Source organism: Oncorhynchus nerka, linkage group LG28, assembly GCF_034236695.1.
Source record: "Oncorhynchus nerka isolate Pitt River linkage group LG28, Oner_Uvic_2.0, whole genome shotgun sequence".
Lineage (NCBI taxonomy): Eukaryota > Metazoa > Chordata > Actinopteri > Salmoniformes > Salmonidae > Oncorhynchus > Oncorhynchus nerka.
In genome coordinates this window covers 38,092,639-38,108,054 of record NC_088423.1, presented here as the reverse complement: position 1 = coordinate 38,108,054, position 15,416 = coordinate 38,092,639, and the positions used below count along the sequence as shown (strand labels likewise).

General features: G+C 45.6%; 1 protein-coding gene across 2 annotated transcripts in view; it reads left to right on the top strand.

The window, feature by feature from the left end:
• The first annotated feature begins 418 nt into the window (after nt 1-418).
• Nucleotides 419-15,416, top strand: part of LOC115113208 (disintegrin and metalloproteinase domain-containing protein 12-like) — a 140,447-nt gene continuing 125,449 nt past the window's right edge. For both annotated transcript variants that reach the window (XM_029640586.2, XM_029640585.2), the window contains exon 1: nt 419-884. In XM_029640586.2, the coding sequence (XP_029496446.1) occupies nt 776-884 (109 nt within the window). In that variant the 5' untranslated portion in view covers nt 419-775. The remainder of the gene's footprint in view (nt 885-15,416) is intronic.

The following is a 15,416-nucleotide window of genomic DNA, read 5'->3' as shown; positions in this document are numbered from 1 at the left end:
CCTGCTTGAACGGCTCAGATACACGTGAAAACATGAAATGACCCAGGAATCGATAGAGCGTCGCTCAGAGATGCACAAATACGATATAACATTCAAAATGCGTGAATCTTTCATTTAACAGTCAAATTGCCATGGTTAAAGATTCCAAAATCCTTGTATGAATTATAAGTCTATGGCCACAACGCAACAAGTTGTTCAATATTTGGAAAAATTAAAACATTTTTTAAAATCTATCCAAATTCGACACTCTCTCATTGACCTCCATAGAAACACTCCTTGCTTGTTGGGCGAAACAACAAAAAACGCCACCTGCTGGAGGAAGATAGATTTTCTCCACTCGACTCTCAGCTGCGCGACACACGTCATCAATTGGGCATCATGCATGTTCATAGCTTCTCCCTCATTGTAGAGGAGAACGCGTAGCGGCTCCGATGTGAAAGGGTATGCTGGTCTCGTGAATCAGACTTCTTATGTAGGCTCTCTCTCTTATTTCTGTCGCTCCGGTCTACTTTTCCTTTTTCAAACTCACTTCTCAATGTCTTGGAGACATAATTGCCAAGTTCTTGAGCGCAGCATGCAGGGATTTCAACATGCTTGGATAAAAAGTTTTTGACAGCTCCGATTTCGTGATCTAGTTCTGGGGAGTTTCGGACCTGATCCGACTCTAGGCTACTGCTTTGCATCCCGCATCCTGTCAATCAATCGTAGACAGCATAGTTTGGTCGTGTCATTTCCGTAATACAATCCGAACACATTTTCCCCCAAAACGGGCAACATGACAAACTGGAGTTGGAATAACTTTGCATTTCTGATTGCTTTTTATGTCTTGTCCATGTCCGTTGCAACGAGCAATACAGACAACACACTTCTGAATTTACATGACGGTAAGTCTCTATTTCAATTAGCAATACTGACATTTTTATTCTTTGCACTATACACAGTTTACAGTGTGTACCAAATGTCTGTTAAATATAACACGTCAGTATAAAAAGATTACAGCGGAATCAACCTTAATTCAGCTATTTTATCAAAGTTTTCCATTAATGCAAAAATCACAGGCAACAAATGTAAAAATATGCAGATGTGAGCAATTCCACTTGAAAAAACAAACCGTTTTTTCTGCATCTCTATTTGGCCAAATGTAATACAAATGTGTGTGAGTGTTAGAGGGAGAGAAAGACAGGGAGGGAGAGAGAGGTTTGTTACTGTGGTGCATCCTGTGGCTATTGTTTCCTGCACTGTAAAATAAGACAATAGCAGGAAAGTCTGACAGACAGTGACAGCAGGGCTGGATGGATGAGTTTAACACACAACACATTGCCTGCTTATGTTCAGATTGCAGAAATACATACATCAAAATGGAGAATTAAATATTCATGAGTGATTACTGTACAGTATGCGTGAGTGAGAAAAAAACATCTAATCTGTGTGTGACAGGGATACATACAGAGAGAGTGAGAGACTGACAGACAGAGAGGGAGAGAAATAGCGACAGAGAGAGAAGGGCAACCAGTGCAGCACAAACAACATTGTAAAAACCACCAATATGTATCTATTTATTTCTCTTCCCCAACTATTCGTACCACAACTATTTGCACATTGCTAAAACACTGTACATTTCTGATAATATTACACTTGAGATGCGTCCTTTGATCAGAGAGAGGATCTAGTGAGGGCATCTGTGAACACTCAGCCTGTCAGCTGGATTTAGCCAAAGGGACTGGCCTCAGAACAGCTATTATCCTCCATCTCCCACCCTCTTGAGTAGAGCTTTTCTGACTCAGTCAGTGGTACAGAGGGAGTGGGAAGTTAAGAAACTGTTAGGATAAAGAGTTTTGCAGTGGGTATTTGGTAACCTGGGTGGAATTGTGTTTGAGCCACTTCTATGGTCTCTCCATGAAACATAACATTAGTGAGTGTAGGGATTTAGATGGGTTAGAATGGGCCTATGTTTCATAACACCTCTTATAGCCTAGTTTATTCATGACATATAAATGGTTTCTCTATCATCTCCTCATTACAGAAGGGAGGAATGATAATGACAGTGTTTATCGTTCCATCTGCTGCACTCTGTGAAAGGCCATTAAACCAGAATATATTTTAGTAACCTACAAAGGTTACACTCTGGTCCTGCATGACTCTAAACAGGTCGTAAAAATACTTTGAGGATGGTGGGTATTGAAATACTGCAAAACCTTGCTTGGATGTCAGCAGGATATCGACTGAGATCTCTCCACTTATACATTTAAATTGCAGGATAGACCATGTAGTTGGAAGGTCTTCATCAACAAATGTAAAATATTGGACGTGCTCTACTCTTATAATAAGATACTGATGTGTCATTTGTATAGTCGTGTGTGGGCTATAGCAGGGAGGTAAAGATTCAAGGTCTCATAGAACTTGCTCAATAGGTGATAGTTTGAGAATCTTCACCTTCTCACTGGCAATTTGGAGAGAACTGAAAGGATAGTTCAGACTCAATGCCATTCTGGATTCTTATCACAGTTCATATAATTCATTGCCATAGAGGTTGTAAGATCCTACTGTGTGTTCAATGGTGATTGTCAAAGGAGGTGGAGTCTCCCAGAACTCCCAGAAAAGCTGGACTGTCAATCCAGAGAAAATGTGAATTTGGTTGCTAAACTATAATCACATGCTGTAAGGCTAGAGGAGTGAAGTTATCCTAATTACTGTGTAACTACGGGGTTGTCAAACAACAAAGATGATTGGGTAATCGGTCTACTTTGAAAATAGCATCGTAGTGAATGTCGGTTTCATTTCAGACCGATAAACTCTTAATCGTGTTTATTCCTATTAGTCTACATAGATTTAAACAAGGTTGTGTACAACCTGTGATTAATCCAGTCTTCAATAAATAATTAGACTAGGGAGCCGAATTACCTTGATTAGATTTGAGGATATTATATATTCAGTCAGACTGCTGCCCTGGTAAACTGCATTCATTATAAGGGATATAATGTCGTTGGTTGTGTCAAAATAGCAAGAAAGGGCCAGGGAGAGAAGGTTTTAATCTGACCACACAAACATGGACACACAGAGAAACAGTCTGAGACACACACATGCTCACACACACACACATACATACACACACTCTTTCTCTGAGGAGTGTAGCGCTCATCGCCGTTTCCTTGGATGTAACTCTTGTATCCCCTCAGAATGCTATGGGATGGTTGACGGCCGCCACCGTTGCCACACCCTCCCTTTAGTTCATTGGCTGCCTTTGACATTATGGGGACATGTTGGCATTAGTTATTGTCGTTTTGGGACTGTGAGGAACAGTTATGAGTGTCTCTCTCTGATAGCTGCCATTGGTCATTAAAGTTGTCTGTGTGATTTAGCTACCTGCTGCTCGCCAGACGCTGCTGCTGCACCACCCTGGGAGCTAACAGACAAACACAACCTGACATGCATCCCAACACACAGATGCATGCACACATGAGTGCACAAGTGAGTATAGAAAACACACTCGCATGTGTGTCCACTTTGAATCCCCCTTCATACACACACACAAAACCCATTGTAGAAACAAAATAAGAAAAACACATTTCTCTGTCAAAATACTTTTTTCAAGTCTACACAAATGTCAGTAGGCAAACAGTTCATCGAAACATCATTTGTTTTTCTTATAAAGAACTCGTTAACAAAAGCCATAGTTCTGCAGTACATTGCTAACAGACAGAGATGGGAAGGCTGATAGTTATTTGTAGTGGACACAGCAGCAGAACAGATGACCACACTGGGCACAGACAAAAAGCACTCAGAGTGAGTGCTTTTTGACATTATCAGTGCGAGGCATGAACCCTATGCCCTCTTTAGGTATACTCATGGAGAGAGGTGCCATGCTAGATGCCTGTATTCTCAATTGGATGTCCTTATAAGGCATGCATAAAATGAGGTTCATGCTGGGGTGTTCCAATAGTGGGGCCATGTTAGGTGAGCCTAAATGCCAACTGAGAGGTAAAGAAAGGAATGAAGGAGAGGGCTTCATTGTGCACGGCACAGTGAACTGGCAGACACATGCAGTGTGTGGGTGGGTCATTGGGACAGTTGCAGTTTTGAGGAATTTCTAAGCACCATGTCACTATTGGTTTAGGCAGTGTCATCATCACTCACTTAACATGACCTGCTATGTACTTTATGACACACTTGACACAAAGATTGTGGAAAATACAATCTGACATTGATTGTAGCTGTCAGAGCAAGGGAAATATTATGTCCTACAGTCACTTATTTTTTTTAAACTAATCAACACTAGAGTGCTGTGTCACGACTATGTAACTACACATCTTAATCATTATTTTATCGATTCTAGCCATTTTACCCTGGTCAGTTTTATGGACTGACCTTTAGAATGCTTTTGCTGGTGAGCAGAGGTACTAAAACCCCTGTGCTGGGGACACTGATGTGATAGCTGGAGTGTGCTTCTCCACAGCTGGCTGTTAGTTGTTCCTACATTCTGGCCTTCAGTTACAGAAGGCCATAATCCACAGGTCCCCATGATGGGATCCCCAGAGCTCAGAGGCAGAATCCTGGGTCTGCAGAGAACAAGTTGGAAGGTGGCTCCTATGAAGCTCCTGAAGGAGTGGGAGTGCCTGCTGGAGGCAGATCTCACTAACCCACCATGTCAGGCATAGGAAGCCCCACCCTAACTCACACATACACGTACACACACACTTCAGGGATCTCCCTTAACAGAAGAAACTGACTTGTTGGAAAGGTGGCATCCTATGACGGTGCCACGTTGATAGTCACTGAGCTCTTCAGTAAGGCCATTCTACTGCCAATATTTGTCTATAGAGATTGCATGGCTGTGTGCTCGATTTTATACACCTGTCAGCAACCGGTGTGGCTGAAATAGCTTAATCCACAGAAGGGTGTCCACATACTTGTACTGTATAGCATTTTTCTATGCATCGTCAAGAGTGGATGAACAGACTCGGGTAAGATGAAGGGAGGAGGGGTGTCTCTTTGTCATCAACAGCTGGTGTGCAAATCTCTAATGTTAAGGAAGTCTCAAGTTTTTCTTCACCTGAGTTAGAATACCGTATGATAAGTTGCAGACCATACTATTTACCAAGAGTGTTTTTTTGGAGATGTCTATTTACCACCACAAACCGATACTGGCACTAAGACCACACTCAACGACCTGTATAGGGCCATAAGCAAACAAGAAAATGCAGAGCCAGAGGCGGGGTTTCTCGTGGCCAGTGAATTTAATGCAGGGAAACTAAAATATATTTTACCAAATTTTTACCAACATGTCACCTGTGCAACTAGAGGCGACAAAACTCTAGAGGACTTTTACTCAAACAGGAAGTACCAGTGATGCACTCAATACGGAAGTTGTCCAATGAAGCAGATGCTAATATACAGGACTGTTTCACTAGCACAGACTGGAATATGTTCCGTGATTTATCAAATAACATTGACTTTACCACATCAGTCACTGCTCTTATTCTCCATGGACTTTACAGTGTCCAAAATATTTTGGTAATTAGTGCTACAGGAAGCAAATGTCTGTTTGAAAAAGCTAGCCTTAGCTTTCCCTTCCCTGAAAAGTTGCAAATCAATTCACATATGGTGTCCAGGGCACAACTGGGGTCCGAGGGGGGTCTATAACATGCGGCAACGGTGAAAGACTTGTTTCTGGAATGACTAAATTACTATCGCACCGTAGCACTCAGATCTATAGCCATGAAATGCTTTTAAAGGTTGGTCATTGCTCACATCAACACTATTATCCCAGACACCCTGGACCCACTCTAACTCACATACTGCTCCAACAGAACCACAGATGACGCAATAGAGATTGCACTCCACACTGCCCTCACTCATGTGGACAAAAATAATACCTATGTAAGAATGCTGTTCATTGACTACAGCTCAGTATTCATAACTATAGTTCCCTCCAAGCTCATCACCAAGCTCAGGACCCTGGGACTGAACACCTCCCTCTGCAAATGGATTCGTGACTTCCTGAAGTGGTGCCCCCAGGCAGTGAGGGTATGCAACAACACATACGCCACGATGTCCAGCAACATGAGGGCCCTTCGGGTGTGCTTTGTTCCCTCCTGTACTCCCCATTGACCCACAACTGCGTGGCCACGCACAACTCCAACACCATCACCACGTTTGCTGATGACCCAACAGCGGTAGGAATGATTACTGACCTGGCAGTGTGGTGCCAGGGCAACAACCTCTCCCTCAACGTCAACAAGACAAAAAAAGCTGATCGTGGACTACAGGAAACAGAGGGGCGAGCATGCCCCAGCGATGGTGCTGTAATTGCACAGGTCTAGAGCTTTCTCTGTGTCCACATCACTAAGCAATGAACATGGTCCACACACACCCACACAGTTGTGAAGAGGGAACGACAGCACCTCTTCCCCCTCAGGAAGCTGAAAAGATTTGGCATGGGTCCTCAGATCCTCAAAAAGTTATACAGCTGCACCATTGACGGCATCTTGATTGGCTGCATCACCGCTTGGTATGGTAACTGCAAGGCACTCGGAGCTACAGAGGGTGGTGAGTACGGCCCAGTACATCCCTGTGGCCAAGCTCCCTGCCATGCAGGACCTCTATACAAGGCGGTGTCAGAGGAAACAATTGTCAAAGAAGCCATAAACTGTTCTCTCTGCTTCCACACGGCAAGCGGTACCAAGTCTGAAACCAACAGGAACCTGAACAGCTTCTACCCCCAAGACTACTAAACAAGCCTGCTAAGTAGCAAATCAAATGGCTACCCGGATAACCTGCATTGACCCTTTTCTGCACTAACTCTCTTGCACTGACATATATGCACACGCACTGGACTCTACCCACACATATACACTTTTTTGCACTCTCTCCTGCACTGACTCTATGAACACACACACACACACTACATACGCCCACACGCACGTAACACACACACATCTACACCTGTTGTTTAGGAAGGAGGTTGATCATAAACATCACAGAGGAGAGAGCTAGCGCTAGCTATAGATTTTATTAGTGTAAGAGTAGGATTTCTAATAGGATTTGTTTCAACGACTGTTTTTTTTTATTGTGTGCAAAGTGATACAGTAAAGTTTTCACAAGGAAAATTGTTAAATATTTTTCTTTGATGTTGTAGCATTAGCCCTAAAACCATAACTGTCTCGTTCAAAGGAGGCTTGTGTCTTATAAATGGGTCTGCCTTTGTACTTTAGTACTATACTTTCAGAGTGATGAAATGACATTAAAGTCTTTGCTGCTAGAAGCGCATGCAGTTAAAAGATACATTCTACAAAATGGATTTGATTGGCCTTTGTTAGTGCTAATAGAATGGGTGCAGCCCTATTGACTTCAGTAGATAGTTCTTCATTCAAAGATCATTGAAGTTAGATTGATGTAATCGGTAATTGAATATCTGAAATGTTTGTAGCTCCCCTCACTCTCTCAACCTTGAACCTTCAAATAAAATGGCAATATGTTTTCTATCTAGATCAAAATATAGAATGGTGGTTGTTGACGTTCTTTAAGTAGAAGAGTGTACCGCTAGGGAGATGTACTCAAGGAAACACCTCAATGCACTGTGGGTAATATGACATTGATCACAGGCTAAGGAGATAATGAAACCAACTTGGCAAAAAGCCACTTCTGTTCTCTCTTGTTCTGACTCTTGCCCTTTATCTCTCAACACATTTCTCTCTCTCTCTCTCTCTCTCTCTCTCTCTCTCTCTCTCGCTTTATGTGTTCCTCAAGAGAGACTAAAACACTGTAAAAATACTGTAAATATCAGGTGTGAATGAAAGGGAATGTATTCAGAAACCATAAGCAGCCCATGTAATACAATACCTGGTCTTGGCCATAGTGGAGTTTGGAGTGTGACTGTTTGAGGTTGTGGACAGGTGTCTTTTATATTGATAACAAGTTCAAACAGGTGCCATTAATACAGGTAACGAGTGGAGGACAGAGGAGCCTCTTAAAGAAGAAGTTACAGGTCTGTGAGAGCCAGAAATCTTGCTTGTTTGTAGGTGACCAAATACTTATTTTCCACCATAATTTGCAAATAAATTCATTAAAAATCCTACAATGTGATTTTCTGGATTTTGTCTGTCATAGTTGAAGTGTACCTATGATGAAAATTACAGGCCTCTCATCTTTTTAAGTGGGAGAACTTGCACAATTGGTGGCTGACTAAATACTTTTTTGCCCCACTGTATTTACTTATTATTTTTGTGTGCGTATAATAGGGTTGCTGCCAGGCAGACTTGGTTTTTGAATGTAGTCTGCAACTGATTTTTCTTTGTGCCAAGGAGTATGGGAATTGGACTGTGGGTTGGCATACCAACATTCTCACCAGAAAACATATGGGAACGTAGGGTTTTATTTATAATTCTACGTGTTCCCAGGGGAGATCAAGCATATGAGAATGATCATGCATGTCAACATTTTCTCTGAATCCAGAGTAATGTTGACGGAGAGATGATAGACGTTGCATGCACCCTCCCACACGCATGCACAACCACACAGACACACACACATTGACGACCTCTCATCCGTCTCTATATTAACAACAAATAATAAACAAGCGTTTCAGTGTGTAAGATCAGAAGGACCACATGAATAAAGATGGGGAACAGAGTTTAGAGCTAGTGTTGAAACCTTTATTAAAAGACATCTGCTTAACTTACTTTTATAGTCTTCTTTTAAAATTGCACTCTAGCCGCAGACTGTGGCCACTGTTAAACACTGGCCGTCGCGGTTTTCACGCACCAGGTCTCATTTTGTTAGGATATGAACCACAGTGGATAAATGGAGTTTGGGCCATGCTGGGAGCACAGTCTATTGACAGTTTGTTTGATGACAGTTTGTTTGATGACTCTTCAAAGAGTCCCAGTCCCATTAACCAGAGAAAGAGAAAGTGACAGAGAGTGATGAGATCTCCAGCTGAGATGATAGGGAAAATAGACACTGTAGTTCCCTGCTGTAGGCCCTGAGTTCTCAGACTTCTTTCTCACACACACACACCATGATCCAGTCTCCCGGTGGCATTTCCAGACAGAAAACCAAAGCCCCCCTAATGCATAGCAGTAGAGCTCAGAGAACATGAAGAGAACAACAGACTCCCTGTGTTTACTGGTAGAGTTGTGGTTCCCAGAGCCTCTCATTGGTGATAGCAGGGCTTTATCACCACTCCTTAGTTCTCCCTCACTCCCTCCCTCTGTTCCTCCCTCCACCTTCCCAGGGGCCAGGGTTCCCTTCAGTTCCTTCTTGGACACACAGGAATCCCACTGGGCCTGCTATAATCTGAGCATGCTCAGTGTGGACCTCAGATGACCACAATGATCGAGGAGAGGCGAGGAGGGGGAGCATGGAGAGAGATACTGACAAACTGAAGGGGGTTCCATATCTTTCCCACGCTCAGCTTGAAGTCAGTCACACAGTATACAGTGTACCATACTGTATATACACTACTGTTCAAAAGTTTGGGGTCACTTAGAAATGTGCTTGTTTTTTAAAGAAAAGCACATTTTTGGTCCATTTAAAATAACATCAAATTGATCAGAAATACAGTGTAGACAGTGTAGACATTGATCCAAACACTGGAGCTCCACAGGGGTGCGTGCTCAGTCCCCTCCTGTACTCCCTGTTCACCCACGACTGCATGGCCAGACACGACTCCAACACCATCATTAAGTTTGCAGACGACACAACAGTGGTAGGCCTGGTCACAGACAACGACGAGACAGCCTATAGGGAGGAGGTCGGAGACCTGGCCGTGTGGAGCCAGAATAACAACCTATCCCTCAACGTAGCCAAGACTAAGGAGATGATTGTGGACTACAGGAAAAGGAGCACCGAGCACTCCCCCATTCTCATCGAAGGGCTGTAATGGAGGAGGTTGAGAGCTTCAAGTTCCTTGGTGTCCACATCAACAACAAACTAGAATGGTCCAAACACACCAAGACAGTCGTAAAGAGGGCACGACAAAGCCTTTTCCCCCTCAGGAAACTAAAAGGATTTGACATGGGTCCTGAGATCCTCAAAAGGTTCTACAGCTGCAACATCGAGAGCGTCCTGACCAGTTGCATCACTGCCTTGTACGGCAATTGCTCGGCCTCTGACCGCAAGGCACTACAGAGGGTAGTGCGTACAGCCCAGTACATCACTGCGGCTAAGCTGCCTGCCATACATGACCTCTACACCAGGCGGTGTCAGAGGAAGGCCCTAAAAATTGTCAAAGACCCCAGCCACCCCAGTCATAGACTATTCTCTCTACTACCGCATGGCAAGCGGTACTGGAGTGCCAAGTCTAGGACAAAAAGGCTTCTCAACAGTTTTTACCCCCAAGCCATAAGACTCCTGAAAAGGTAATCAAATAATTACCGAGACTATTTGCATTGTGTGCCCCCCAACCCCTATTTTTACGCTGCTGCTACACTCTGTTTATCATATATTCCTAGTAATGTATCTATACTTTGATGTAAAACTACCGCAATTGGGCCGACCAACCAGTGCTCCCGCACATTGGCTAACCTGGCTATCTGCATTGTGTCCCACCACCCACCAACCCCTCTTTTACGCTACTGCTACTCTCTGTTCATCATATATGCATAGTCACTTTAACCATATCTACATGTACATACTACCATAATCAGCCTGACTCACCGGTGTCTGTATGTAGCCTCGCTACTTTTATAGCCTCGCTACTGTATATAGCCTGTCTTTTTACTGTTGTTTTATTTCTTTACTTGCCTATTGTTCACCGAACACATTTTTTGCACTATTGGTTAGAGCCTGTAAGTAAGCATTTCACTGTAAGGTCTACTACACCTGTTGTCTTCGGCGCACGTGACAAATACACTTTGATTTGATTTGACTATTGTAGCTGGAAACTAGTCAAAAGTTTGGACACACCTACTCATTCAAAGGTTTGTCTTTATTTTTTAACTATTTTCTACATTGTAGAATAATAGTGAAGACCTCAACTATGAAATAACACATATGGAATCATTTAGTAACCAAAAAAGTGTTAAACAAATCAAAATATATTTTAGATTTTACAGTTATGGCCAAAGGTTTTGAGAATGACACAAATATTAATTTCCACAAGGTTTGCTGCTTCAGTATCTTTATATATTTTTGTCAGATGTTACTATGGAATACTGAAGTATAATTACAAGCATTTCATAAGTGTCAAAGGCTTTTATGGACAGTTACATGAGTTGATGCAAAGAGTCAATTTGCAGTGTTGACCCATCTTTTTCAAGACCTCTGCAATCTGCCCTGGCATGCTGTCAATTAACTTCTAGGCCACATCCTGACTGATGGCATTCCATTCTTGCATAATCAATGCTTGGATTTTGTCAGAATTTGTGGGTTTTTGTTTATCCACCCGCCCCTTGAGGATTGACCACAAGTTCTCAATGGGATTAAGGTCTGGGGAGTTTCCTGGCCATAGACCCAAAATATTGATGTTTTGTTCCCCAGGCCACTTAGTTATCACTTTTGCCTTATGGCAAGGTGCTCCATCATGCTGGTAAATGCATAGTTCGTTACCAAACTGTTCCTGGATGGTTTAGAGAAGTTGCTCTCGGAGGATGTGTTGGTACCAGTCTTTATTCATGGCAGTGTTCTTAGGCAAAATTGTGAGTGGGCCCACTCCCTTGGCCGAGAAGCAACCCCACACATGAATGATCTCAGGATGCTTTACTGTTGGCATGACAAAGGACTGATGGTAGCGCTCACGTTGTCTTCTCCGGACAAGCTTTTTTCCGGATGCCCCAAACAATGGGAAAGGGGAATCATCAGAGAAAATTACTTTACCCCAGTCCTCAGCAGTCCAATCCCTGTACCTTTTGCAGAATATCAGTCTGTCCCTGATGTTTTTTTCTGGAGAGAATTGGCTTCTTTGCTGCCCTTCTTGACGCCAGGCTATCCTCCTAAAGTCTTCGCCTCACTGTGTGTGCAGATGCACTCACAACTGCCTGCTGCCATTCCTGAGCAAGCTCTGTACTGGTGGTGCCCTGATCCCGCAGCTGAATCAACTTTAGGAGATGGTCCTGGCGCTTGCTGGACTTTCTTCGGCGCCCTGAAGCCTTCTTCACAACATTTGAACTGCTCTATTGAAGTTCTTGATGATCTGATAATTGGTTGATTTAGGTGCAATCTTACTGGCAGCAATATCCTTGCTTGTGAAGCCCTTTCTGTTCAAAGCAATGATGACGGCATGTGTTTCCTTGCAGGTAACCATGGTTGACAGACAAAGAACAATGATTCCAAGCACCACCCTCCTTTAGAAGCACCACCCTCCTTTAGAAGCTTCCAGTCTGTTATTAGAACTCAATCAGCATGTGATTCCAGCCTTGTCCTCGTCAACATTCACACCTGTGTTAACGAGAGAATCACTGACATGATGTCAGCTGGTCCTTTTGTGGCAGGGCTGAAATGCAGTCTAAATGTTTTTGGGGGATTCAGTTCATTTGCATGGCAAAGAGGGACTTTGCCATTAATTGCAATTCATCTGATCACTCTTCATAACATTCTGGAGTACATGCAAATTGCCATCATACAAACTGAGGCAGCAGACTTTGTGAAAATGTATATTTGTGTCATTCTCAATAATTTTGGCCACGACTATAGATTATTCAAAGTAGCCACCTTTTGCCTTGGGTGAAAGCTGATGACAGCTTTGCACACGCTTGGCATTCTCTCAACCAGCTTCACCTGGAATGCTTTTACAACAGTCTTGAAGGAGTTCCCACATATGCTGAACACTTGTTGGCTGCTTTTCCTTCACTCTGCGGTCCAACTCATCCCAAACCATCTCAATTGGGTTGAGGTCGGGTGATTGTGGAGGCCAGGGCATCGGACACAGCACTCTATCACTCTTCTTCTTGGTCAAATAGCCCTTACACAGCCTGGAGGTGTAACGGTTTTCTAGGTGTGGTGAAGGAGAGTCGGACCAAAACGCAGCGTGTAGATTGCGATCCATGTTTAATCAAACAAACGTAACACGAATCAATACAATACACTACAAAACAACAAACGTAACGAAAACCGAAACAGCCTATACTTGTCAACTAACACAGCGACAGGAACAAAGACACTAAGGACAATCACCCACGACAAACTCAAAGAATATGGCTGCCTAAATATGGTTCCCAATCAGAGACAACGATAAACACCTGCCTCTGATTGAGAACCACTCCAGACAGCCATAGACTTTGCTAGATAACCCCACTAGCTACAATCCCAATACAATACACACCAAAACCCCAAGACAAAACACACCACAATACAAAAACTCCATGCCACACCCTGGCCTGACCCAATACATGAAGAAAAACACAAAATACTTAGACCAGGGCGTGACAGAACACCCCCCCCCTAAGGTGAGGACTCCCGAACGCACCTCAAAACAATAGGGATGGTCCGGGTGGGCGTCTGTCCATGGTGGCGGCTCCGGCGCGGGACGTGGAACCCACTCAGTCAATGTCTTAGTCCCCTCTCCTCGCGTCCCTGGATAGTCCACCCTCGCCGCCGACCATGGCCTAGTAGTCCTCACCCAGAAACCCACTGGACTGAAGAGCAGATCGGTACTGAGGCAGCTCGGGAGTGAGGGAAAGCTCGGGAGTGAGGGAAAGCTCGGGAGTGAGGGATAGCTCGGGAGTGAGAGAAAGCTCAGGAGTGAGAGAAAGCTCGGGAGTGAGAGAAAGCTCGGGAGTGAGAGAAAGCTCAGGAGTGAGAGGAAGCTCAGGCAGGTTTATGGATCTACCAGATCCTGGCTGGCTGGTGGTTCCGGCAGATCCTGGCTGACTGGCAGATCCTGGCTGACTGGCGGATCCTGGCTGACTAGCAGATCTGGCAGATCCTGGCTGACTGGCGGATCCTGGCTGACTGGCGGATCCTGGCTGACTGGCAGATCCTGGCCGACTGGAAGTTTTGGCGGATCCTGGCAGATCCTGGCCGACTGGCACTTCTGGCGGATCCTGGCCGACTGGCACTTCTGGCGGATCCTGGCTGACTGGCACTTCTGGCGGATCCTGGCAGACTGGTGGATCCTGGCTGACTGGTGGATCTAACTGATCCTGACAGACTGGCGACGCTGGGCAGACTGGCGACGCTGGGCAGACTGGCGACGCTGGGCAGACTGGGGGCACTGGCGGCGCTGGGCAGACTGGCGGCACTGGCGGCGCTGGGCAGACTGGCGGCACTGGGCAGACTGGCGGCACTGGCGGCGCTGGGCAGACTGGCGACTCCTTGCAGACTGACAGCTCCTTGCAGACTGGCAGCTCCTTGCAGACTGGCAGCTCCTTGCAGACTGACAGCTCCTTGCAGACTGACAGCTCTTTGTAGACTGACATCTCTGGCTGCTTCATGCAGACTGACAGCTCTGGCTGCTTCATGCAGACTGACAGCTCTGCCTGCTCCATGCAGGCTGACAGCTCTGGCTGCTCCATGCAGACTGACAGCTCTGGCTGCTCCATGCAGGCTGACAGCTCTGGCTGCTCCATGCAGGCTGACAGCTCTGGCTGCTCCATGCAGGCTGGCAGCTCTGGCTTCTCCATGCAGGCTGGCAGCTCTGGCTGCGCTGAACAGGCGGGAGACTCCGGCAGCGCAGGAGAGGAGAAAGGCTCTGGCTGCGCTAAACAGGCGGGAGACTCCGGCAGCGCAGGAGAGGAGAAAGGCTCCGACAGCGCTGGAGAGGCGGGAGACTCCGACAGCGCAGGAGAGGCGAGGCGCACTCTAGGCCTGATGCGTGGTGCTGGCACTGGTGGTACTGAACCGAGAACACGCACAGGAAGCCTGGTGCGGCGAGCTGCTACCGGAGGGCTGGAGTGTGGAGGTGGCACAGGATGGGCTAGACCGTGAAGGCGTACTGGAGATCTTGAGAGCAGTGCTGGCACAGGACGTGCAAGGCTAGGGATGTGCACAGGAGGCCTGGTGCCTGGTGCGTGAGCAACTCCCTCCAATTTCCCCATTAACTCCTTCACAGTCTCTGCTTCGCTCACCTCCAACACCGGCTCTGGTTCTGGTCTCCTCCTTGGCTCCTCACGATAAACAGGGAGAGTTGGCTCAGGTCTGACTCCTGACTCTGCCACCCTCTCCCTGAGCCCCCCAAGACATTTTTGGGGCTGATTCTCAGGCTTCCATCCGCTACGCCGTGCTGCCTCCTCATACCTGCGCCTCTCAGCTTTCGCTGCCTCCAGTTCTTCCTTGGGGCGGCGATATTCTCCAGGCTGAGCCCAGGGTCCTTTACCGTCCAGTTCTTCCTCCCATGTCCATTTCTCCAGGTGGTGCAGCCTCTCCCACTGCAGCTGCTGCTGCTCCTGCTGCCTCTCCTGTGGCTCCTGCCTGTTAACACGCTGCTTGGTCCGTTGGTGGTGGGTGATTCTGTATCGGTTTTCTAGGTGTGGTGAAGGAGA